We start from the raw sequence: 24,884 nt of genomic DNA, 5'->3' as shown, positions 1-24,884 counted from the left end.
AGTATGGGGACCACCTGTGATTAGCTCAAAGGGAAAACAACAAACCTCTTAAGACAGCAAAACCTAAGTTCTCTTTCAAGCTTTAAAAATCCTCCCTGCAATGCAGGAGGCAGGGACAAGTTTCTAAAAACCTTTTCTAAGCTGTCTCTTCAAACTAGTAGAAGACAGTGGGTCAGAGTACCCTGAGGGAAACACTTGGGAGAGTGTGGGTAAAGAGCTACAGAGAGCCCAAAAGGGCCTGAAACTCTACCTGAGAAAAGCAAAAAAGCCAAGCTTTTCAGTTATGCCCAGCTGAGGCAACAAGGGTTTTGTTTCTGAGCATTTCAGAATGAAAAGGTGCTCCTAATTGTCCTAATGCAAAGATCCCCTGAAGCATGCAAATTGTTAGCATTGTATCCTTGCTTCTGACCAAAAACCCAGAGGCGACTGGCCAGCGTCTCTGAGTTGGAGTGCATTTCAGGGATACTAGGGTTCCTGCAGTGGTAAACTTCCTGGAGCACAGAGCTGAGGCAGGAAGGTGCAGGACCCAGGGGAAGATTGCTAATGAACAACCAAAGCTAAAGCCGGTGGGAACGGCACAGTTATCCACTTTCCTACAAGTCCCGGGTTGATAGATCCACAGCTGTAAAAAGGAAATCTGAGAAAAAGCTTTCCTATCAGAGTAAGGACCTTTCTGGGAAAACAGTAAAGCTGAACTGTGTCTGAAGCAGTTGTGCTGCTGAGTCAGAACGCTGTCTGGGGAAAGAGCCCAGCCAGGGCAGAACAGAACTATCCAGGAGTAAAGCTTTCTTTTCTGTCAGAGAAAGCATCTCTTTGAGAAAAGCTTTGTTTCAACTAACTCCTGGTGAAATGAGGGAGTGTAGCCCTGAGGGGTGATTGCCTCTGGCATAAGCTCTGTCCTTGAGCACCCAGACAAGCAAATGCAACCCACTGGGGGACTGGGCCAGGTGAAGGCCTGATGAAGCAAAACACCTGTCCTAATGGGGGTTTAGAAATGGCAAAAACCTCCCTTGCTAGATTTTCAGTCTGTACGCAAACCACACAGACCCCAAAAACAGAAACAGACAAAAAGCCCCTACCTTCAGTGGCTGGGAAAGCCATCTCTGTAGTGTCGGAAACTGTTTCTGGGGTAGAGGGGATAAACTGAGACCAAACTGGGAACTGTCTGGGAGAAAGACTCTGAAGAAACAGAAGGGACATAATCCTCCCCAGAAATATATGACCTGAAAAAGCTGCTAGAATTTAAGGCAGATTTGGGGAGAGAAAAAAGCCCCTACCTCCAAAGGCAGCTAGCAGAGGAACAGAGCCACAGACAGATACCTGAAGCTCTGCATCTGGGGAAGGGAGGAACAAGCAAAATGAGAATAAAATCAGTGGGAGAAAATCTCTCTGAAGGAGCTATGGAAAAGCTGTTGTATGTGATCTTGTTTTTCACTGACTGGCTAAGACAAACACAAGCCCCGAGGAAAGTTGCTATCAGAAATTGCCCACCTCAATGCGCGCTAACGAGGCAGGTGCAGTTCTGATCTGGGGCCAGTGTTAAATGAAGGAGAAACACCTGTTGAAGCCAGCTGAGGAGAGAATGGCAATCTCCCAACGTGGCAAAGCTGAAAATGTAAAATGCTTGTTCAAATCTCCCATTGCAAAAGCAAAGAACTTTGTTCAAACCTCCCGGGCAAGAATTTGTAAGCAAGTCTGGTAAAAGAGAACCAGTTGACTCTCAGACCCCAAAAAAATACGGGAAATGACTGATATAAGGGAAATGATATAAAGGGACTGATATTATTATGGACTGATATAAGGGAAATGCATTCTGGGAAAGGTAGTTTTTCCGCTAAAGATGGCGACATTGCCCTGAAACACTTTTTGTCAGCTCGAAAATACGTTCCTGGTAAACTTAAAATACAGCTTTTAAAAGAATAAGGAGGAAAAACATCTAAGAGTTTAAGTGTCAGTTCCAATGAAAAATTGAAAGGATACGGAGCTAGGTGCTTCTTGGTTTGGGGCTCCATTGGTAAAATCCCTTATTTACCCTAATAGCTGTGCAAAGTTTTTACAGTAGTTGGAAGACAAAAAGCTACCTTTAAGAGCAAACAAGCCACTTTAAAATCCTTAAGAAAGCAAGAGAGCAGTTTATACACTGAATGTTTTCTTAGATATGAAGAAACTTATGTTGCAATTAAAAAAGTTCTTTGCCTTTTGAACAAACTGCCTGCAATGAGTGATTCCTTTGCAAATCTAATTAAGGAGACAAGGAAACAGGCATTCAAAAAGAAATGACTGCTTTATAGATGGGAAACAAACTTCAGAAAATCTAGCTGTCTTACAAAAGAGTTGCTTCACCTGAAAGTTCCTTGTAAAAAAATCAATGATAAATATTACAGCTGCTAATAATATCAGGAGTTAAAGCTAATGAAGTGAAAATACTAAATCCTGAAAATGCTTTGAGTAAGCTAATGAAGGATATGTTTCATGAAAGAACATCTATGTTCTTGACTCCTTTGATTAGTAAAAATATTGGAACTAACAACAACCAAGTCAAAATGTTTCAATATATTCAAGATGCTATTCCACAAAAGAAAGCTGCCATGCTTTGTGGGCCATATTAGAGCTCTCTCCAATCTTCCTGGTCCTTTAGCTGAGGGTAATGCGAAATGGAAAGATCCCTGCTCGGGATTATGGAAGGGTCCCGATCCTGTGTTAATATGGGGTCGAGGACATGTTTGTGTTTTTTCACAAGAGGAGAATGAAGCTCGGTGGTTACCGGAGCGTCTGGTAAGGAGCGTGGAACTAAGGAAGGGTCAGCTCCAATGATGTTCCTATAAAGGAACCAGAATGAAAGTGGCTCGATTAGTATTTCTGAGGTTTTGTCACTGGTTAATGCAAACAGTGAGGAAACAGAGTTAGGAGCTGTGCTGCTTTTGGCTTTACTAGCTCCTTTAGAAAAATACTTTATATCACCTAATAGCTGTGCGGTATTTGGCAAAGAGCTTTACAGCAGCTAAATACGGTAATTTCACCCTCAGTGTGAAGTGAAGTTTTTCGGTAGAACAAACCAAAAGTACTGCTGTAATAGAAACGTTTGTCTGAATTGAATACTTAGGGGAGCTATTATGAATCTGGGTGAAGGGACAGCCTCTAGTTAAAAACCGTCTACCGCTGACAGTGCATCTCTGCTGCTCCGGAACAGCTGAGAGAACTGGCAACTTTGGAGTGTGGCATCATCCTGGGAAGGTTACAGTCCCCTAGCAACAACTATCACAATTCTATGACAACACCACTCACTAAATTCCCAGTGCTTTATAACAAAGCTGACTATAAACTCTAAACTTTAGAAATGATGTACGTACTTCCTGTCTAGTTAAGAGAATCTTTCTAATAGAGATAGTGATAATAATTAAGAGTAAGAAATAGAAAAAGATGAAAATAAGATATGTGAGTTTATAAAAATTCTCTTGTTAGATCTGTGTTAAGAAATCTTTAGGTATTTGCTAAGTTAAATATATGCTAATGGTAGCCCTATATAAGTTTGTAAAATAGATCTATAGAGTTCCTTTAAGAATATAAGCTTGCAAGAAATATCTAAGTAGTCTTAAGACATGTAGTAATAAGCTTGTAAGAAGTGAAGATACTAGTTGTAAATGTAAGTTTAAATAAGAAATAAAATAAGAAGTATATAAGAAGTAATAAGAAATATATTTGCTAAAGTAGTTCTATAGTTTCCTTAAGGAGTATAAATAAGTAGATATTAATACGTTATATGTGAGTTTGTAAAAAAGTGTAAATGTTGAATGTGAGTCTAAATGCTTTGCAAATCAAAACAACTCTGAGATACCACCTTACGCCTGGAAGAATGGCTAAGATCAAAAACACTGAAGACACCTTATGCTGGAGAGGATGTGGAGCTAGGGGAACTCTCCTCCACTGCTGGTGGGAATGCAAGCTTGTACAACCACTTTGGAAATCAATATGGCGCTTTCTTAGAAAACTGGGAATCAATCTCCCCCAAGATCCAGCTATACCACTCTTGGGCATATACCCAAGAAATGCTCAACCACACCATAAGAGCACTTGTTCAGCTATGTTCATATCAGCATTGTTTGTAATAGCCAGAACATGGAAACAACCCAGATGCCCTTCAACTGAAGAATGGATAAACAAAATGTGGTACATATACACAATGGAATACTACTCAGCAGAAAAAAACAATGGCATCATGAGGTTTGCAGACAAATGGATGGATCTAGAAAAAATCATCCTGAGTGAGGTAACCCAGACTCAGAAAGACAAACATGGTATGTACTCACTCATAGCAGGATACTAGACATGAAACAAGGATGAATTGTCTGCTACTCACATCACCAGGGAGGCTACCCAGAAAACAGGACCCCAAGAAAGACACAGGGATCGCCCAATGACAGAGAAATGGAATGAGATCTACATGAACAGCCTGGACATGAGTGGGGGTAATGAAAGGCGAGGGTCGAGGGAAAGAGAGCTTGGGGGAGCGGGAGATCCCAGCTGGATCAACAACAGAGAGGGAGAACAAGGAATAGGAGACCATGGTAAATGAAGACCACATGAGAACAGGAAGAAGCAAAGTGCTAGAGAGGCCCACAGAAATCCACAAAGATACCCACACAACAGACTGCCGGCAATGGTCGAGAGACAGCCCGAACTGACCTACTCTGGTGATGGGATGGCCAAACACCCTAATTGTTGTGCTAGAAACCTCATCCAACTACTGAGGGATCTGGATGCAGAGATCCATGACTAGGCCCTGGGTGGAGCTCTGGGAGTCCAATCAACGAGAATGAGGAGGGTTTATATGAGCGAGAATTGTTGAGACCAAGGTTGGATAAAGCACAGGGACAAATAGCCAAATGAATGGAAACACATGAACTATGAACCAATGGCTGAGGGGTCCACACTGGATCAGGCCCTCCGAATGGGTGAGACAGTTGATTGGCTTGATCTGTTTGGGAGGCATCCAGGCAGTGGGACCAGATCTTGTGCTCATTGCATGAGTCGGCTGTTTGAAACCTGGGGCCTATGCAGGATTGTTTGGCTTGGCCTGGGAGGAGGGTACTAGACCTACCTGGACTGAGTCTACCAGGTTGACCTCAGTCTGTGGGGAAGGCTTTGCCCTGGAGGAGATGGGAATGGGGGGGGGGGGGCGTTGGGGGGAAGGTGAGGGGGACGGGAGGGGGGAGAACAAGGGAATCCGTGACTGATATGTAGAACTGAATTGTATTGCAAAATAAATTAAAATAAATAAACAAAAAAAAGTCAAAAAATATATATAATAAATTATATAAATATATAATAAATTATATAAATAAATATATATAATAAATAAATTTATATATATATATATATATATATATATATATATATATATATATATATAACAAACAAACAAAGAAGTCTGGGCATTGTGTCTCACATCTTTAATCCCAACACTCAGGAGGCAGGGGCAAGTGGATCTCTGTGAGTTTGAGGCCAGCCTGGTCTACATAGCAAGTTCTAGGCCAGCCAGGACTACATAAAGAAAGCCTGTCTCAAAAACAGATAAATAAAGTCAAAGAAGCTAGGCATGATAACACATGCCTGTGATTACAGCAGTAAGGAAACTAAGGCAAGAGGACTGCCACAAGTTCAAAGCCAGACTGTGCTACAAACCAAGTACCAGACAAAGCAGGGCTATGTAACAATCTTAAACATTAACAACAACAAAGTCAGAGAAAAGAAAATGACACCAATGTACCTTCAGAAAATATCACACATAAGAAGCTGGCAAACATCCATAACGCCAGTTCCAGGATATCTGCAGGCCCCAGACACACATGTGGGTCATATACATCCATATAGAAAGAACAGTCATCCAGCCGATGGTGGTGCACACCTTTAATCCCAACACTCTGGAGGCAGAGGCAGGAGGATCTCTGTGAGTTCAAGGCCAGCCTGGGCTACAGAGTGAGTTGCAGGAAAGGCACACAAAGCTACACAGAGAAACCCTGTCTCGAAAAACAAAACAAAACAAAACAAAAAACCACTCATATACATAAAGTAAATATATCCAAAAATATTTTTTTTAAAGAATGTCTCCTTGTGAGATTTGGAGACTGTACCTGTAAAAACACCGTCGGACACAAATGTGGGGGCAGGAATAAACAAACAGAACAGAAGCAGCTTGCCTGCTCTTGTTTTTCAAAAGCAGTCTTCATTGAAGGAACCACTGTCTGACAGTCTAATGTGTACCTAGCACTGTGAAGCTCCAAAGGTACTGACAGTGGCAGTGAGTGAGGGATAGATGTAGTCTGAAGAAAGGACGCAGAAACAAGTATCTAATCGATGCCAGAGCAGTCACGAAGGCAAAGCAGCATCAATTACTGCATAAGCTGAGGAAGCAGAGCATGACCTGGAGAACCAAGCATGTTCCTAAGAAAGGATACATTCTTCCCCCCACCCTCTCCACCACCCGCCCAGAGCTGAGGACCAAACCCAAGACCTTCTGCTTGTCTAGCAAGTGCTCTACCACTGAGCTAAACCCCTAACCTGAGAAAGAATACAATCTCTAACGTAACTAGGCCATGGTGTCACATATCACATATTCAAAAAATACTTACGAAATGACGACCATCTACCAGATACTATGTCAAGCACTACAAACAGAGCAGTGAATAAAGTAGCCACAAAGTCCACATGGAGCTTACTGTTTATGGGTAAGGAAGGTATAAATATTTTATGAACATAAAATTATAAACAGTGATAAATGCTGTGCAAGGAGACCACTAATAGAGGGAGTTTTTAATAAGCTATATGTAAGCATCAGCAAGTAAGTGGCTGCCGTTCTCCAGCAACTTTCAGAATAAATTGCAAACTGAAGAGTTAAAGTAGCTATAATTCACTTTAAATACCTTGGTATAGATGTTGTGACATGAGTTAATTTAACCTTCGGGGGAAATAAGTTAACATTTTCACTGTATTTTAAAAAAGCAGTTAGTTACCCTTTGAAAAGCCCATTAGTAGACCACACTGCAGGGTGCCTATAAAAATCACTATCATTCTCTGAGTTTTCATTTGATTATATTAACTGGCAGAAGGGATATTAGGAATAACTTCTCACTGTAAAGTAAGCAGAGCACAAGCACAGATCCCACACTGCACCTCTGCTCATGCAGGATAAGCTGCTGACAAACTCCACAATAGCATTCCATGCTGCTTAGTATTTGACTCTGGACCTAATGCAACTAGGTGAGCTAATCCTAAGTGAGAATGGACTGAGTAGGCATGGAGCAGATCTTTCATACAAGTTACTTGTTGGAAGTCCTAAAGGCAGAAAGCTGAAGTTTCACTGAGCTTTCAAAAGCAGGCTCCACAACTGTTTATGTCCTGTATACTAACACGGACACACTAGATCATTACAGTGCCCCACCAAGTAGGGAGTTTATAAGAGAATGAGTACCTTCACCAGTGAGTACTAACCTGCCAGAAATCTCCCTAACAATTATAAAATGAAAAGGATCTCTTCATTTCTCTTATTACTGAATACTGTATGCAACATAGTCATCTCCAAACTTCCCCAAAATAAATTAACATAAAAACATTAAAAGCTGCAAGTGGGGCTAGAGATACAGCTCAGTGGTTAAAAGTATTGGCTGCTCTTCTAGAGGACCTAGGTTCAATTCTTGGCACCTACATAGTGGCTCATAACTGTCTGTAACTCCAGTTCCAGGAGATCTGGCACAAATGGTGTACAGACATATATGCAGGCAAAACACTCATATGTGTAAAATAAGACAAAATAATAATTTTAAAGAACACACACACACTTTAAAGTTGAAAGGCCTGGATGAAGTAACATGCACCAATAGGTCCAGTTACTTGGGAGATTGAGAAAGGAGGATTACTTGGGCCCGAGAATTTGAGGTCAGCCTGAACAATATAACAAATTCTATCCTGGGGTTCAGCTCAGTGGTAGACTGCTTGCCTAGCATGCATAAGACCGAGTTTGATTATCAGCAACACACAAAAAAAATTTAAGCTGACAGGTTGGTGTCTAGCTTATGGGTAGAAGAATCACTCAGCTGTAAAAGGCCCTGTGTTCAAACTCTAATGTCATTTTTAAAAACTGAAAAATAGGCTAGGCAGTGGTGGTATACCCCTTTAATTGCAGCATTTGGGAGGCAAAGGCAGGCAGATCTCTGAGTTCGAGGCCAGCCTGAACTACAGAGTGAGTGAGTTCCAGAACAGCCAGGGCTACACAGTGAGACCATCTTGAAAAAAACAAAACAACAAAAACTGAAAAATAAATATAAAAGCAAATGCTTCTGAATAAAGAGAAAAGGGCAAAGGAAAAACTTACCTAAGATGCAAGAGTCTGGGGAATGACAAAGACTGGGAGGATCCAACTGTATGATGTACCGAGGCTCTAAGCTAGAAGGTAAACACACTTGCTGACGATTTAATCACAACTTACAAGTGTACTTTTTGCAATATAGAGAAAATTTCAACATGAAAGCAACTTCAAGAGCCTAAATTCCATTCCCCTTATTCAATCATTTTAATCACAAGAAAGACAACTGCTTAAGGACTGTTCTGGCATCTCTAAATCTTTTGATAAAAATTACACCTCATTCTTAAAAGATCTAATCAAATCTCGGACATTCCACAATACTATAGATTTTAACCCAATGCCTCCAGGAAGTTCCATGCGGAGAGTGGCTACCTTGCAGTGATCACAGGAAGGGGTGGCAATGCCAAGAGCTTCTTGAACTGGTGTGTACTCAGCACTTCTCCATCAAAGTTCACTTCCCACATTCTGGAGCCTGGGTGTGCACAGTAGATCAAAGGCTGCTGGCCCCCAGCAAATTTTCCGGGGAAGAAACAAGCTCCATATTCTCCATCTCTTTCCTTATTTCCAATTTTCCAAAACTTTTCCCTAATTTCCAGAAACAAAGACAAAATAGGTTTATTTACAAAAACAAAATGTTAAAAACAATTGTATTAAAGAACTGAAAGTGCCACTACAAATCAGCACAGCCATATAACACCCCCCTCCACCCCCACTGACAAACGCCCTTTCCTCTTTCTGGTCTGTTGGTATTGTACCAGAAAACAATGGCACGGACTGGTCCAAATAGGGCCGGTTACCATAACCACTCTGTGACAGGAAGCCAAGGTCTTCACATCAGTACTGTTTATTATCAACAGAAAAGGAGGGCCTGTTTCAGATCCAAAAGGCATTACTGCTAAAAACCACTCCGTTCACCTGTGAACCTTTCCAACTGGCTTTCCAAGTCACTATGTTTAACACAATTCTTTGGACATTCCATGCAAGCTCTTACTCTACCTTTCCAACTGTCTCCAAGACCCTACTACCCTACAAACTTCCAATGAACTCTTCTTCATTTTCTTAAAATCCAGGTTCTTTTGAAATTCTGTGTCTTGGAACATTCTGCTCCCTTAGCAGTCCATGAGTTAGATATGAGAGCTGAGCTGCATGGGATACAGAGGGATAATGACCAGCTTGCTTCTTCCTAAAAACTCCTGTTACTTATTCTCTTTTTGTTTCTTGTCTGTTTGGGTTCTGGTTTTCTTTGTTGAAACAGGACCTCCCTCTGTAGCCCAGGCTGACCTAGAACTTATTATGTGGCCAGGTTAGACTTGAACTCTCAGCAATTCTCTTGCCCCAGCCTCCCAAATGCTGAGATTACAAGCATGACTTTCTTTTTACAATTGTTTTTAGCTGGCAAAAAAAATAATGGGTTTCACTCTGACATTTCACACACGTCTGTCATGTACTTTGCTTGCAATTACCTCCCCATCAGCCTCTGATTTCCTCTTCTACTAGTTCCCTTCCCCAGCTGCTTTGACATCTACCTACCGATCAGGTCAAATGATGCAGATGCAGTTAAACAAATACATATGCTTCTTTAATACACATCTCTATATAATTCTAGAATCTACATGAGTGAAAACTGCAGTGTTTGTCCCTTTCCTCCCCTCTAACAGTCCCCCTTCTGCTTCAGGTCATTCATGTATAGGCATGTGTGCATACACATTTTTATTCAAGTCTAGATTCTACACTTGTCTATTTGTTTCCTGATAAGTCTTCTTCATGACTTGGCTGCATCATTCTTCCTTTGAGAAATGCCCTAGGCCTCTGTTTGCTCAATTACCTGCTTCTTATATGCTGCTTTCACAGCAAGTACCACATTACATATGACACTTGTATCTACTTGAATGGTAGGTTATGAATTATGAATACAGTGTCTGGCCCACAGAAAGCACTCAGTAGTTTTGTTTTGTTTAAGGCAAGGTCTCACTATGCAGTCCAGGATAGCTTCAAACTCAGTCCATTAGTCCCCACTTCTGTCCTCAAGTACTAGGATTACAGGCATGCTCCAGCTCACTCAGCTCATGATGGCAGTCTGTTCTTGGAAAGTGATTTAATATGCTCTTTAGCAGAAGTCGACTCTGAGACCTTCAATGAATCAATAAATATTTTTCCACTTATTTGCTTTGTGAATAAACTGTTTTACTGTAAGAACATGGATGTAAAAATGCTTTGAAATATACAGAGCACTATAAGAAGTTATAATTGTATTTATTATGCTGCTTATTTGCTATGTTGCCTTGAATTCCTAATTCTCCTGCCTCCATTACTTAAGTGCTAGAGTTACAGTATGTACCACCATGCCCAGCTTAGGAGTCCCAATTTTTTTCTTTTCTTTTTTTGGGGGGGTGCAGTTTCAAGACAAGGTTTCTCTGTATAGCTTTGGAGCCTGTCCTGGAACTCACTCTGTAGCCTAGGCTGGCCTCGAACTCACAGAGATCCGTCTGCCTCTGCCTCCTGAGTACTGGGATTAAAGGTGTGTGCCATCACTGCCCATCGGAGTCCCAATTTTTAGAGAATGCCATTTGTTGGACAGAATGTGGGTTAAAACTAAAAAAAAAAATTATGTGAACTTTTAAATTATTATTATACTATCCATGATTCTCCAAACTGAATCCCAGCTAATAAAAGGAGGCAATTCAACATACTATTTCTGCATCAGGTTCTACATTACTGCAACTCAACTCTAGCTGTACCCCATGAAATGAGTATTTCAGGCCTTGTTTATTGCATAATTCTCACTTTTTTATGCATGCTTGAAGTTTTCCATAACAATTTTCTCTATTCATTTACTTATTTCTATTCATTCATTTATTCATTAAGACCTGCCTCCAATTCACCTGCCTCTGCCTAAGTGACAGGATTAAAGGCATGTATGACCACACCCAGTTTCCTTTTATTTCTTTAACTCCAGGAAGGTTTTTCTGACTGTCAGTTTTTAATTTTTCTTTTCTTTTCTTTTCTTTTTTTTTTAAGATTTATTTATTATGTATACAGTGTTCTGCATGCATGTATGCCTGGAGGCCAGAAGAGGGCACCAGATCTCATTACAGATGGTTGTGAGCCACATGTGGTTTCTGGGAATTGAACTCAGTACCATCTGGAAGAGCAGGCAGTGCTCTTAACCCCTGAGCCACCTCTCCAGCCCTTAATTTCTTTTTCTATTACTTTATTGTACATTTACTTTAATTTCAAATTGTATTTGTGTGTCTCTGTGTGTGCCTCTGTGTACACCTGTGCCTATGCATGGCTGTGTGGTGTTATGCATATGTGCATGCATGTGTGTTTGTGGGAGGCAGCTGGGTCAAAGTTCAAAAATTTTCAGTAACTGTTGTTGGCCAACAGCTTGACTGTTGACCTCATCAAGATGGATGCATAACAAATTTTTAAAGAAGAATGATCCTAAGAAATAGGGTGGCCAGCAAACCAACCAGGGCCAGGATGAAAAGAATGGCCACTGAAGACTTCTGAGCATGGAAAACAGCTAAGGAACTTTGGCAGTGAAAGGTAATACTCGTTTAAGCTGTTTCCTAATCTGCTCTGATATTTCACCTCTGAAACATTCCTTTGTCATTTACTGCACCTGTGTCTCCACCTTTAGACTTCAATGGGATTTTGTCAGCTTCATAAAGCCTCTAGTAATTCCTTAACCAATTTTGCCCACTAGTAAAATGCCATTAAATACACAACAAATTTTAAAAAGAGCAATAGAGAAAATCAGGGCAGCCTTTCTGACTCCACACACTGAAGCAAGTGCTTGGCGATCTCATGGCATTTAGGTGATGCCACAGGGTAGGGTTCACTGATTGCTTGTCGTAGTCACCCACTAGACTGTCTTTGTCTTCTCTTTCTCCTATTTCTAACGTTAGCTTGTATTTAACTCGTTTCTTATTAACATCTACAAAATTACTCGAAGGGTTCTGACTCCATGACTAGCAGTACTTGACCTGAAAATTCTGAAATTCTAGATAGCTGATGTTGCGGTCAGTTAGTATACCTCTCAGTGTCACACAAAAAGCATCGAGTCAGTGAAGACACAAGTAATCTTCCATCCAAATAATCTAACTGGACAACACAGGAGTCGACTGTTGTGATTGTCTGAACAGGAAACATCACAAAGGCAGCAGCTGCCTAAAAGGGGTGTGAGAAGGAAATACATTCACAATGATGCACACAATCTCTTCTGCCTGACCTGTTCAAATACTCAGTACTCAGGAAACCAAAACAGGAGGACTTCTGTGAGATCAATGTCAGCCCATGCTGTAAAGTAAGACCCTGTCTTGATAAACCAAGAAAAGAGAAAAAAAAAAGTTCAAAAAACTTAAAAATGAAGCTGGCATGGTGACTTACACCTTTAATCCCAGAGGCAGACAGATCTCTGTGAGTTGAGGCCAGCCTGGTCTACAAATGAGTTCCAGGACAGTCAGGCTACGTAGAGAGACCCTGTCTCAAATAAGTAGATAGATAATTGATAGATAGATAGATAGATAGATAGATAGAAGATAGAAAGATAGATAGAAAGATAGATAGAAAGATAGATAGACAGACATACAGACAGACAGCAGTTAAGAGTACTTGTTGTTCTTGTGGAGGACTAGTTTTCATTCCCAGAACCCACATGGTTCTTCACAACTGTCCATAACTCCAATCCCAGAATGCACAACACATAGACATTTGAGTAAAATACTCATACACTTGCAATAAAATAAATAAATCTTAAAAATTTAAAAATAAATAAACCAGAATTTAATTTGTCTACAATGACATTAAAGTTTCCCTCACTTAAAATTTGTGAGGCTGGATGTGGTGGCACACACCTTTGATCCCAGCACTCAGGAGGCAGAGGCAGGGGATCTCTGAGTTCAAGGCCAGTCTGGTCTACCTATTAAGTTCCAAAACAGCCAAGACTACACAGAGAAACCCTGTCTCAAAAGAACAAAATAAATAAATAAATAAAAATCCGTGAAATAATGATACCTAACTACAGAAATTTCTCAATGTTCTGTTCGTAATTATTTGTGAACTTGGAATGGAAAAAAAAGTATTAATTTTGAAATATGTAAGAGAATTCTTCACCCATTGACAGTATTTCTCCTTTTGAATAAAAAGCAAATTAAGTCGATGCTATATGTAGAGCTTCAATTGTATTTTTCTTTTTGGTTTTTTAAGACAGGATTTCTCTGTGTAGCCCTAGCTGTCCTGGATCTTGCTCAGTAGACCAAGCTGGCCTTGAACTCAGAGATCTGTCTGCCTCTGACTCCTGAGTGCTAGCATTAAAGAGTGCACCACTACTGTCTGGCTCAGTTGTATTTTGAATCAAATATGTATCGGGAAACAAATAATAACTTTGATGGATCATGAGGGACAAGTCAGAATATTCTGGTATGTCCATTTAGACAATAGAAGTTATATTTCTTCTGCCAGGACTCTACACTGAAGCAGTCAGTAAGAGAGAAATTCTCCAAGGCTTAGGAAATACAGCAAATAAAACTGTATCCTTTTCCATTCAAAGTTCTACAAGCTAACACCTTACATCACAGCACATGCACAAGGAGCTGGAGTGGTTCCTTACCTTTGCTTGTTTCAAACTGTTGAGTTTGATGGCAGATACTTTGCCCACATGGTCACCTATAAAGACTCTCAGAACAGCTGTGTCCCAACAGAGGGCAGTAACTTTTCGGCCTTTGTGTTCTGAAGACACATGAATTCGCTCTGGTTTCCCACGACGCTCTTGATTTAACTCCCAAACAACTACAACACCTTGACTGCAGATAAGTTTCAGGCAAATCAAATTACCACAAAAAGAGTTATGGCAATGACAAAAAAGATACAATTGAATTACAGCATAATATTAACCATATTAAATACAATGTAAACTCTTGTTCGTAAGGGGAAAAAGGTACAAATCAAAGCATTCACTTCCTTGTTTTAGCCATCAAATCAATAAATTAGGAGAATCTAAATGTTCTAAATTTTCTTTCTGTTTTCCCTCTCTCTGTCTCTCTCTCTGTGTGTGCATGTGCATGTATGTGTGTGTGTGTGTGTGTGTGTGTGTGTGTGTGTGTGTGTGTGTGTGTGCAAGATTGGAGATACTGTTAAAAATCTTTTAATATAGGCTTATGCATGAAGATTAGGAAAAGGAGGCTCTGAGAGAAAAGTAAGACATACCCAGGTGTGAGTAGGGGCTCCTCAAGGAGAGGTGCCTGTTCCCATTCTCTTTTACGGCCTTTTAGATGTTGTTGCCTTGAATCAGCATTTTCCACAAACACTAAGGTGACCAACTAACCCTCCCAGATGGCTTGAGCACTGAGCAGATTTGGTTCCCCAGGATACAACTTTCAGTACTAAACCAGTACAGTGCTAGGTGAAATGAAACGGTTAGTCATCCTAACAAGCACACTTGTCAGTTTAACATGCATTTAGAAAAGATCATCATTCTAAGAGTGTTTTACCTGGTAGCTACAGCGACATAATCATCATCATGAGAACAGCAGGCAATCTGAGAGATTGCACCTTCCTAGGACATCAGACAATTAACAGTTTGTTTCCATTCTTTTTTTTACTCTACATGATCGATGACATTGGAAAAATTCACATTCATGAAGCATACTCCAACCAACGTGTGAATGTCCTTGTTCTTACCCGGTGAGAGAGAAACAGCCTTTGCTTCCAGCCATCTTTCTGAATAAGGTTGAGTCCTCCTCCTGTGCTGCCTAATGCCAACCATTTCCGAGACACAGCTATGCTGGTACACTAAGAGCATGAAGAGACAAGTCTGAGATGATTGTGCCACACCCACTATGCACTGGGGATGCAGCTTGGTTGCAGGACACCTGCCTGGCATGGTCAAGAACCTAGGCTGCATTCCCAACACTGTTAAAAATAACCTAGCCACTGGAATAAGTACTGCAAGTCTGTGTTCACTGCCTGCCTTCCTTCTTTACCCTGCCTAGAAGGGCACAATGTGACAGCACTCATTTATAATTCTAGAATACTGAACTATACCAAAGAACATTTGGCTTTTAAACTTTTAGTGGAATCTCAAAAAGCTTCTATGAGCCACAAAGATATGAAGTAGGAATTCAGCTGATATTGGTAAGGAAAAAGTTATGGACTTTTCCAGAGGAAAACCAAGACGTAAGGAGTCTTGGTGATATTGGCTTTTGAATGTATTAGCTGTATCCTGCAATGAATTTCTTATGTGCTATTGTAGTTTCCCCATTTGACTCTTCCCTCAAGAACTTATAACAGAGCTGGGCAGCGCACACCTTTAATCTCAGCACTCAGGAGGCAGAGCCAGGCGGATCTCTGTGAGTTCGAGTCCAGCCTGGTCTACAGAGCGAGATCCAGGACAGGCACCAAAACTACACAGAGAAACCCTGTCTCAAAAAACCAAAACCAAAACAAACAAACAAACAAAGAACTTATAACAGTGTGGTTGATCATTAATTGAGCACAACTTCCCCTATACTTTTGGGGTAATTGGATAACTTTCCCCAGCTGTATTTATTCTTCATTAGCTTACATCTGGCCAGGGCCATTCTCTGGACAAAAGTATTTCAACAAAGATACTTTTTTTTTTTTGGCTTTTCGAGTCAGGGTTTCTCTGTGTTGTTTTGGTGCCTGTCCTGGATCTTGCTCTGTAGACCAGGCTGGTCTCGAACTCACAGAGATCCGCCTGGCTCTGCCTCCCGAGTGCTGGGTTTAAAGGCATGTGCCACCACTGCCTGGTTCAAAGATATTTTTTTATCTAAGGACAAGCTGCACATAGATAAACATTAGCTCATCTCACCCACAAATAGAGAAAATGACCACTAACAATTAAGTCCTCAACTCCTTACCTTCATCCTGGTTTATTTACACAAGACCCTAATTTAAGAGATTTATTGCTCACATTTCTGGGATGGTGTTTTAGCCACCCTCTAGTTACTGAGTTAAAGTAGTTATTTCCCACTGACTGACCCAAGGAGATTTCTGGCTAGGCCAGGAAGATGATAGGTGCCAAGCTTTGTCCTATGTCCTTTATCTCAGCCAGATGCTATTCCTAGATTTCCTCCTTAGCAATTACTCAGAGCGAAAGTGATTTTACTAACCAAATGCTACATGCAATGACGTATGCCTAGCAACCGAGCATACATCCCCTGCCCTACTAGAAAGCAGCTTGGGGATGGGGGTGGGGGCAGGGGTGGGGGTGGGGGCAGCACCTAAGAATAAAATAGTTTTACTAGTGGCTTATGCTGACATATATAGACTCCTAATATTTTACCTAACCACTTCTAGATTATAGTTTGAGCACACAAATTCCTTTTTAGGATTCCCTAATTGATCTTAGCCTTTAGTTGAACCTACCAGATAACTCCCATTTTGTCACTCCTTCTTTGGGGTGTTAATCGAAGCTGACAACTATTGCTCTATGTGGGGATCTTATCAACTCTCTCTGCAACCCTGAAAACTTCAAGCCTCGCACTGCACTGCCAAAGAATTACTGCTTGTGTTTATAAACTGGTGCCCCCACAGCACTGGAGGAATTGATTTAGAGGAACAAAGATGAGAATGAAGATGGAAAGAACTAGATAGAAATGAGAGAACAGCAGGAGGGACTGAGAGGAGCTAAGTATGAGAACAGAAAAGAAGCTGTGTAGAGAGAATTGATTTAGAAGAATAAAGTGTATGGACTAAAGAACTCAGTGTGCTTAGATTCATTTGATACTCCTCAAATTAGATTCCCAGCTGGTTGTTAGAGTCTTCCAGGGACCCTGACAGAAAACAAATAAGGGCTGGACCTCTATTGTTTTTGATAAAAGGTGAATAGGCTCACTTGTATAAATGAGTAATTTCTTTGCTACAAGCCAGTTATTAAACGGTTCATAGTTTGTATAATTTGGCCAGGTCATTCCAGTGATGACCACAATAGAGGTAAAACTGAATAACTATGAGGGACAAAACAGCTACTCAAATCATTTCTATCTGCAGAACCATCAGATACATCCAAAGCCCTTATAGCAAATGAGACTGGGAGGACTCAGAGGCAGGTCCCACATCACCATGTCTCTTCAAAACCTCAGCCTGCTCATTTCTTTCCTAATCCTCTTCAACTTTGTGTCTTTCCAACACAGAAGTTGATGAGTCCAAATATTCGCTTTTGTAGGTTCCTTTGCTGACTTGGGTGGCCAAGGGACTCAGTCCCAGCCAGCAGACTCAGCTGCTAGGAACTTCTTGGAAGCTTTGTCTTCTCTAATGAAAAGTAGAGACAAGAAAATGTCCAAAACTTTGTTCTTGGCCCCTCATTCCTGCTGCAGTTACTAATGTAGACAAGCTGATAAGATCAGGCAGGATATTATACTACTACTACTGTAATTAAGCCAACATGTATGATGGGAGAAGGAAGATGAAGAACGCTGTGTCCTCAGTACCCTCAATGGGCCACTACCCTAAACCTAGTAATGCTGAGGTCCAATAGGCGTTTTTTTTTGTTGTTTGTTTGTTTGTTTTGGTTTTTTGAGACAGGGTTTCTCTGTGCACCCTTGGAGCCTATCCTGGAATTCACTCTGTAGGCCAGAGTAGCCTCGAACTCACAGAGATCCTCCTGCCTCTGCCTCCCTGCATTAACTTCTATTTGTAAAGTGTTTACTACTCTAGTTGGCAGCACGAACCTGGAAGAGCTGGACCTACAAATGAGGAGGACTTAAAGTCTCATGCATTAGCCAACTTTATTCAGAGCATCAGACAATTTTTACTCTGAGGGTTAAAAAGAATAATATGAGTAAGATGTTCAATCACAAGGACAAGCCACACATGTAAAAACATGTTTCCATAGAGGCACAGGAATAATAACAGCTGAAGGAAACTCATTTCTATCTGCTACACCTGGGAGGAGCACAAAAATACATTCCAAGAACTATTCTGTGCTTTGAAAAAACTGTCATGTTTTCTTGGTGTGTTCTCACAAACACTCAGAATTCTCACACAACTCCACTCTTAGACTGTGTCCAACAGTAAGGTATGGTATAACTTGCAGCTGAAAACATTTCTGATACTGATCTTCACCACTGTTGACTGCACTAGCCTGACTGCTGTTTCCTCTTCTCCCTTTTCTCAGAAGACAGAAATCTGTACTGGCACATCAGGCTTAGGCCTGCAATCCCAGCACTGAGGAAGCTGAGGCGGGCATTTCACCAGGAATGTGGGGCCAGCCTGGGCTGCACAGTGAGTTTCCAACAAGTCTGGGCTATAGAGTGAGATTCTGTCTCCAAAAAGAGAAAGAAGAGGAAGAGTACGGGGAGGAGAGGGGGGAGGGGAGGGAGGGAAGAGAAAGGGAAAGGAGGGGAGGGGAGGGAAGAGAAAGGGAAGAAAGGGAGGGGAGGGAAGAGAAAGGGAAGGAGGGGAGGGGAGGGGAGAAGGGGGTAATTCAAGGCAACAGCAAAAGTTTAAGAATAAAATCATGCCGGGCGGTGGTGGCGCACGCTTTTAATCCCAGCACTCGGGAGGCAGAGCCAGGCGGATCTCTGTGATTTCGAGGCTGGCCTGGGCTACCAAGTGAGTTCCAGGAAAGGTGCAAAGCTACACAGAGAAACCCTGTCTTGAAAAACCAAAAAAAAAAAAAAGAATAAAATCATATGTGATTAAAACTTTATTCTTCACTGTGAATTCCCTGCGTTTAATCAAGAATCTAAGGTTTCAGGGAGCCATGTCCTTTCCACAGAGCTAACTGGCTTTTGCTTTATTCCCTATACAGGGTTGTATCAAAGTCCTCCTCTTGAAGTAACTGCTGTGGCTCATGTTGTTCAAAATGTAATGGGGTATGCTCATTTATACTATTTTAATGCCAATAACCTACATTACTTCCTGAGAGAAGACAGCAAGATCACCAGGAAGGAGGAAAAAATCAACAGTAGTGTATTCCAGAAGTGAAAAAAATTCAAGTGATAGCTCAAAAAATAAAGAATGAGCTACTTTCACGTAAGGTAAAACAGGCAAAAGCCCCAGGAGTCCACAAAACAAAGAGCAGAGGCAAGAACAGAGCAGGGGCAAGAATAGCAGAGCACACAAGCACATGGATATGAAGTGAAAGTAATGTGCTACATGAGACTGTCTCAAAGCAGAAGCACCTTTAGACGACTGGAATCCAGCCGCAAAGCTGTGAGTAACTGATCCAAGGACTCAAACTCTGCAAGAACATGGCTGTAGGCTTCTGGTATCACTGGCACAAAAGTCATTTAGCCAGAAAGACGAAGGTTGTTCTGTAATTGACACAGGATTTCTCACTGAAAAAAACAAACAAAAAAACTGCAAAATATTAATTACCACCCATTCAACATATAATAACAATCAACAGAGAAAAAGGCGGCCCATCCCTGGAAGTCGGGTGTTGGGGGGGCGGGGGGCGGGGCCACACCTAGGTCCCAATTATACGAAAAAGTTTATTCACACTGTGTCATTCCCCGACTCTCTTAGGTCAGGATTTGCAAGTCCCTCCATAGTCCTATCCCACTATACTATGGAGCAATTTAAGGAAGGAAAAAAAGTAGGACTTGAAAACTGGCCAAGCTCCTCAAAGGTAAGGTAGCAATCCCACTGTGTTTCTTTGTGTCATGAATCACCTGTCTATAGGAAGCTTTCATTAAGAAGCTACCTCGAGCTGGGAGTGATGGCGCACACCTTTAATTCCAGCACTCGGGAGGCAGATCGCTCCATGAGTTCAAGTCCAGCCTGGTCTACAGAGTGAGTTCCAGGACAGGCTCCAAAGCTGTCTCAAAAAACAATAAAGAACAAAGGCTTTAATAAAAGAAACCATAGAGGAATGAGTAAGGTAAGAATATAAGGCAGTAAAGGCCAAATGAAACATTTTATCTATTTAACTACTCTCAAGTACATTTTTTGGGGGGTTGTTATCAAATGTCACCAATTTACGTGGGAAAAGAGAAAAGAAGTTGGTGATCTTGTTGGTCTTTGTTGGACTTAAAAATTCTCATCATTCATATGATCAAAAACCGTATGCTTGCCATCCAGTCAGTCTGGACAGTACACATGACAGACAAAAAAGCACTTGTGTTCAGTGCAGCATTCACCACGGACATGATGCCAGGACCTGCAGGCTTCAAGTTGAGGTTCTTACCATCCTCAGGAGGTTTTACTCCACAGATGGACTTGTCACCAGTGCCATGATGGTACATGAGGTCATCACTTGTGCACTTGAGTCCTGGTACAACTCTGTGAAAGCAGGAGCCCTTATAACCAAATCACTTCAGTGATCAGAGTGCAAAAGTTTTCTGCTGTCTTTTGAACTTTATCTGTAAACAGCTTGAAAGAGATGGGCTCAAGGTCCTGCCAATCAATGGCAATGTCAAAGAATACAGTGGAATTGACCATGGCAGATGTCAAGCAGCTACAAGGCACATCGGTAGCTTCAAAACCTGCTACTCATTAATTTTAACTTCTCAATCTTCATTACCAAGTTAGTGAAGAAGGATGAACAGCAGCAGCAGCTGAGAATATGGCACAGGGGGTAAATGGGGTAATATTTTGTCTGTGATGTAACAAATAAAGATTGCCTGAAAATCAGAGTATGGAGCCAAGTCACTAGTTAGCCACAGAGGCCAGGCCATGGTGGCACATACCTTTAATCCCAGCATTAAGGAGGTGGAGACAGGAAGTGATATGGTTGGGCTGAGAGAGGAATATAAGGCGGGAGGAGACAGGAGCTCAAGCCCTTTCAGGCTGAGGATTTGATAGAGGTAAGAAGTCTCTCCAGCCGGGCGGTGGTGGTGCACGCCTTTGATCCCAGCACTTGGGAGGCAGAGGCAGGTGGATCTCTGTACGTTCAAGGCCAGCCTGGTCTACAGAGTGAGTTCCAGGACAGGCTCCAAAGCTAAACAGAGAAACCCTGTCTGGAAAAAGTTTTTTTTTTTTTTAAAAAAAAGTCTCTGTAGTGGCTGGCTCCTTTACTGAACTTTCAGCATTTACCCCCAATATCTGGCTACAGGTTTTTATTATTAAGACCAATTAGAATTTGTGCTACAGGTAAGGGGTTTGCTGCACAGACATGAGGACCTCAGTTTGGATCTCCAGCACCCACATAAAAGCCTGACATGGTAACACATCAAGGAAGACACATGATGATATTTTTACCTTTGGCCTCCACATGCAAATGGGCTTGAACACACACACACACACACACACACACACACACACACACACAACAACAACAACAACATACACAAAAACGAATTAAAAATCCTAAAGCAAACAGATACCATGAAAAAAATTCAGAAGCATCTATTTGTATTTTTGTCTATGCTTTATATTTTTGACACTATTTTAGAAGCACATTCATTCCATCAGCAAGTACATACTGAGCATCACTCATATGCTGGACATTGTTCTAGGAAAAAACAAAAAAGGAAAAAAAAAGTCCTAACTTTCTCAGAGCATACCTTCCAGTGGTAAAACATACAGAAATATGTAGAGGTTTCTCTTATTTTTGTGGTGTGAAACAATCAAACCCAAAATCTTTAATACTTGACATGTGTTCTATCACTGCCCTCCCTTGTGATATTTTTTTAAATTATATACATGTAATACAGCTTTAGTCTCTACTAGTAGTAATATGTTCTTAATATAACTTGACCTCTATAAGAATTGTATTCTAAAACAAGCAAACAAAATTTAGCATGACTATACTCAAAATATTTGACAATTCCCTACCCAAGAAAAAAATTTCAGTCATTTATCTCTTTTTAATTAATTTGTTTTTATTTTATATGCATTGGTGTTTTGTCAGATCCCCTGGAAGTAGAGCTATAGACAGTTGTGAGCTGCCATGTGAGTGGGAATAGAACCTGAGTCATCTGGAAGAGCATCCTCTGGAAGGGCAGACAGAGCTCTTAACCACAAAGCCGTTTCTCCAGCCCCAAGTCATTTACCTTATTAAGTGGTTAGTAAAATAACAGGGACAGTTGTGAGGACATGATAAATAAAAGAATTCCAGAAATCAGTTCTAGTCAAATAAAAAAAAATCACAAATACCATACATATGTAAATACACACATAGCTCTCGTAAGGGATCACAGTAAGTCAAAGAAAATGTCCTAAAAGGAGTAACACTATTCCCAAGCCAGCCTTTCTCATGAGAAAAGGGGACAGACAGCTGAAACAGTAGGGGTGGAAAAGGGCTGAAGGTATTCAGAGAATACAAGTTTTGTCCTCAGTTAAATATAAAATATAAATAATGGAATAATAAAGCTGTAGCCATATAGGGCTCAAGGTACAAAACACTTCCAACCTTAAGCCAAGGAACTTAAACTTAATTTGGTAGGCTGCAGAAAGTAACCAAAGGATGTAGTGTGGAGAGTTTATACAATTCCTATAAAGTACTATGGGCAGATGCTAGAAAACACGGATTTAAAAGTAAGGAGTGAGCTATAAAGAAGTTACGATGAAGCATTCCCATTACCTAGAAAGTCCACAGGAAAGAAGAAAGCCTCTCTCTTGACATTCTGAGTAGAGAAGACTTAAAACTGATTTGTAACTAGTAGTATCTAAAAGCAAAGAATAGCTTCCTTTTCCATATAATGTGATCTCACCTGTACTTCCTTTTTAGTTTCATCTCCCATCTTACTTTCTCCTATTATTCAAATACCCTGTTCTGCTTTCCTTCCATAAATATGAACTACTGTAGTTTTAGTTATGCTGTTCATTGAATATTCTCAGACCAATAAGCTCTACTTTTCTAAAAAGCTGAGTTTAAACATTACTTCTGTGTGCTGGCAGATTTAAAAACAAAACAAAACAAACTTTTAAAGATGCTAACCTCATAAAAGATGGCAGCAAATGCTTGCCAAAAATCAGTGAACATCTGACATCTTTTTTTTTTTTTTTTTTTTTTGGTTATTCAAGACAGCGTTTCTCTGTGTAGTTTTGGTGCCTGTCCTGGATCTTGCTCTGTAGATCAGGTTGGCCTCGAACTCACAGAGATCCGCCTGGTTTTGCCCCCCCAAGTGCTGGGATTAAAGGCGTGCGCCAACAGCACCTGGGTTGTTTTTTTTTTTTCTAACATCTTTTAAAAGATTGGCTTTCCCAAGGGTCACAACGCTCACAAAATGTAGGTTTGAAAGCAGAATACACGAGAGAAAAGAAGGGGAAAAAAGGGAGGGCCCAAGAGATGGTTTATTGCTGTGCAGGCCTGGTGACTTTGGTCCCAAGAACTCACAGAAAATGGAAAGACAGAACAACTACACAAAGTGTGTGCCGTGTCATGTCACCTCTTCCCCCAATAATAAATGAAAGTAGAACACACAAAACATCAAAACGTTTTTTTCCACTTCCCGGGATTATTTTGATGATAATTCAAAAATGGCAGACAATGGTTGCTGCTCACACAGCCAATGCAAATCACAACGTGCTTAGTCCCACTAGATGCATGGGAGGAAAGACTCGACAAAGGTAACAAAAATTGAAGAAATTTTATGCAAAGGGAAATTAATAGACTTTATTTCCAGAAGAGAATCTTCTTATTCAAGAAATAATGATTAGGAAAATCTGTCTCAGAAAAATTAACGACTCACTCATGCATTCATTCATCCATTCAATATTGTGAGTGCCTACCGTGTTCTAGGCCCTGGAGGCGCCGCTGGAGATGCAGGATGAACAGAGCAGTCCCTTACCACAAGAAGCTCCTAGTAAATCACAACTACCTTTTAAGCCGCCATGACTTTAAACTGCATCTGTCGCTGTGGAGGATAGGAGTCTGGGAAGCAGGTTTTCCAAGCTAGGCTCACAGAACCGCAGGCTGACAAGCCAGCTGCGGCGCCCCCAAAGCCAGGCGGCCACTTCCCTAAGCAGGCCCCGCACACACCCAACACTGACAGCAGAACCTGAACTTCAGAATCGCTGTCGCCCCGCCCCGCCCTTGAAACGTCATCCAGGGGCGCCTCCAAAAGACTCAGCACCTACATTACGGGCATTCATAACCACCTGGGACTCCAGCTCCAGGTGATTGGACATCTTCTAGCTACTGTGCACAGTGTACTCACATGGCCAGTGCTCACACAGACACATACTCACGCACATAAGTAAAAACAAATCTTTGAAAAAAGACTTATTCTAGGAAACTATAAATCTTGATTAGTCATTCACTCTCTGAAGTCACTCTATTTCATAGTATTTCAGAATTGAAATTGTAAATGGCTGTTAAATCCCCTGGAGCTAGAATGACAGGGGTTTGTGAGCTATCCTGTGATGCTGAGACCCAAACTCCTGTTCTCTACATGAGCAGTTAGTGCTCTTAACTGATAAACTATCTCTCCAGTCCCTTATCTCTAATCTTTAAAGTGTATACTATATGTACTAAATATATAGGACTGCAGATCCCGTACATATATATATATATATATATATACACACATATATATACATATGTGTGTATATATATATATATATATATATATATATATATATATATAGCATATGTGTGTGTTTCCTGCCC

General features: G+C 41.0%; 1 protein-coding gene across 1 annotated transcript in view; it reads right to left on the bottom strand.

The window, feature by feature from the left end:
* Window positions 1–24,248, bottom strand: part of LOC128121207 (BLOC-2 complex member HPS5-like) — a 30,873-nt gene extending 6,625 nt beyond the window's left edge. Inside the window, exons 1-7 of the mRNA XM_052755620.1 lie at window positions 24,005–24,248; window positions 19,510–19,665; window positions 15,044–15,154; window positions 14,854–14,918; window positions 13,974–14,166; window positions 12,399–12,532; window positions 8,732–8,944 (exon numbers count right to left, since the gene is read on the bottom strand). Of these exons, the coding sequence (XP_052611580.1) occupies window positions 8,732–8,944; window positions 12,399–12,532; window positions 13,974–14,166; window positions 14,854–14,918; window positions 15,044–15,154; window positions 19,510–19,617 (824 nt within the window). The 5' untranslated portion in view covers window positions 19,618–19,665; window positions 24,005–24,248. The remainder of the gene's footprint in view (window positions 1–8,731; window positions 8,945–12,398; window positions 12,533–13,973; window positions 14,167–14,853; window positions 14,919–15,043; window positions 15,155–19,509; window positions 19,666–24,004) is intronic.
* Window positions 24,249–24,884: the final 636 nt, after the last annotated feature.

This window comes from Peromyscus californicus, unplaced genomic scaffold, assembly GCF_007827085.1.
Source record: "Peromyscus californicus insignis strain IS unplaced genomic scaffold, ASM782708v3 Scaffold_39__1_contigs__length_375310, whole genome shotgun sequence".
In the NCBI taxonomy this organism is placed as follows: Eukaryota; Metazoa; Chordata; class Mammalia; order Rodentia; family Cricetidae; genus Peromyscus; species Peromyscus californicus.
The sequence above is the reverse complement of the archived record's forward strand: the minus strand, read 5'-3'. Positions and strand labels throughout refer to the sequence as shown.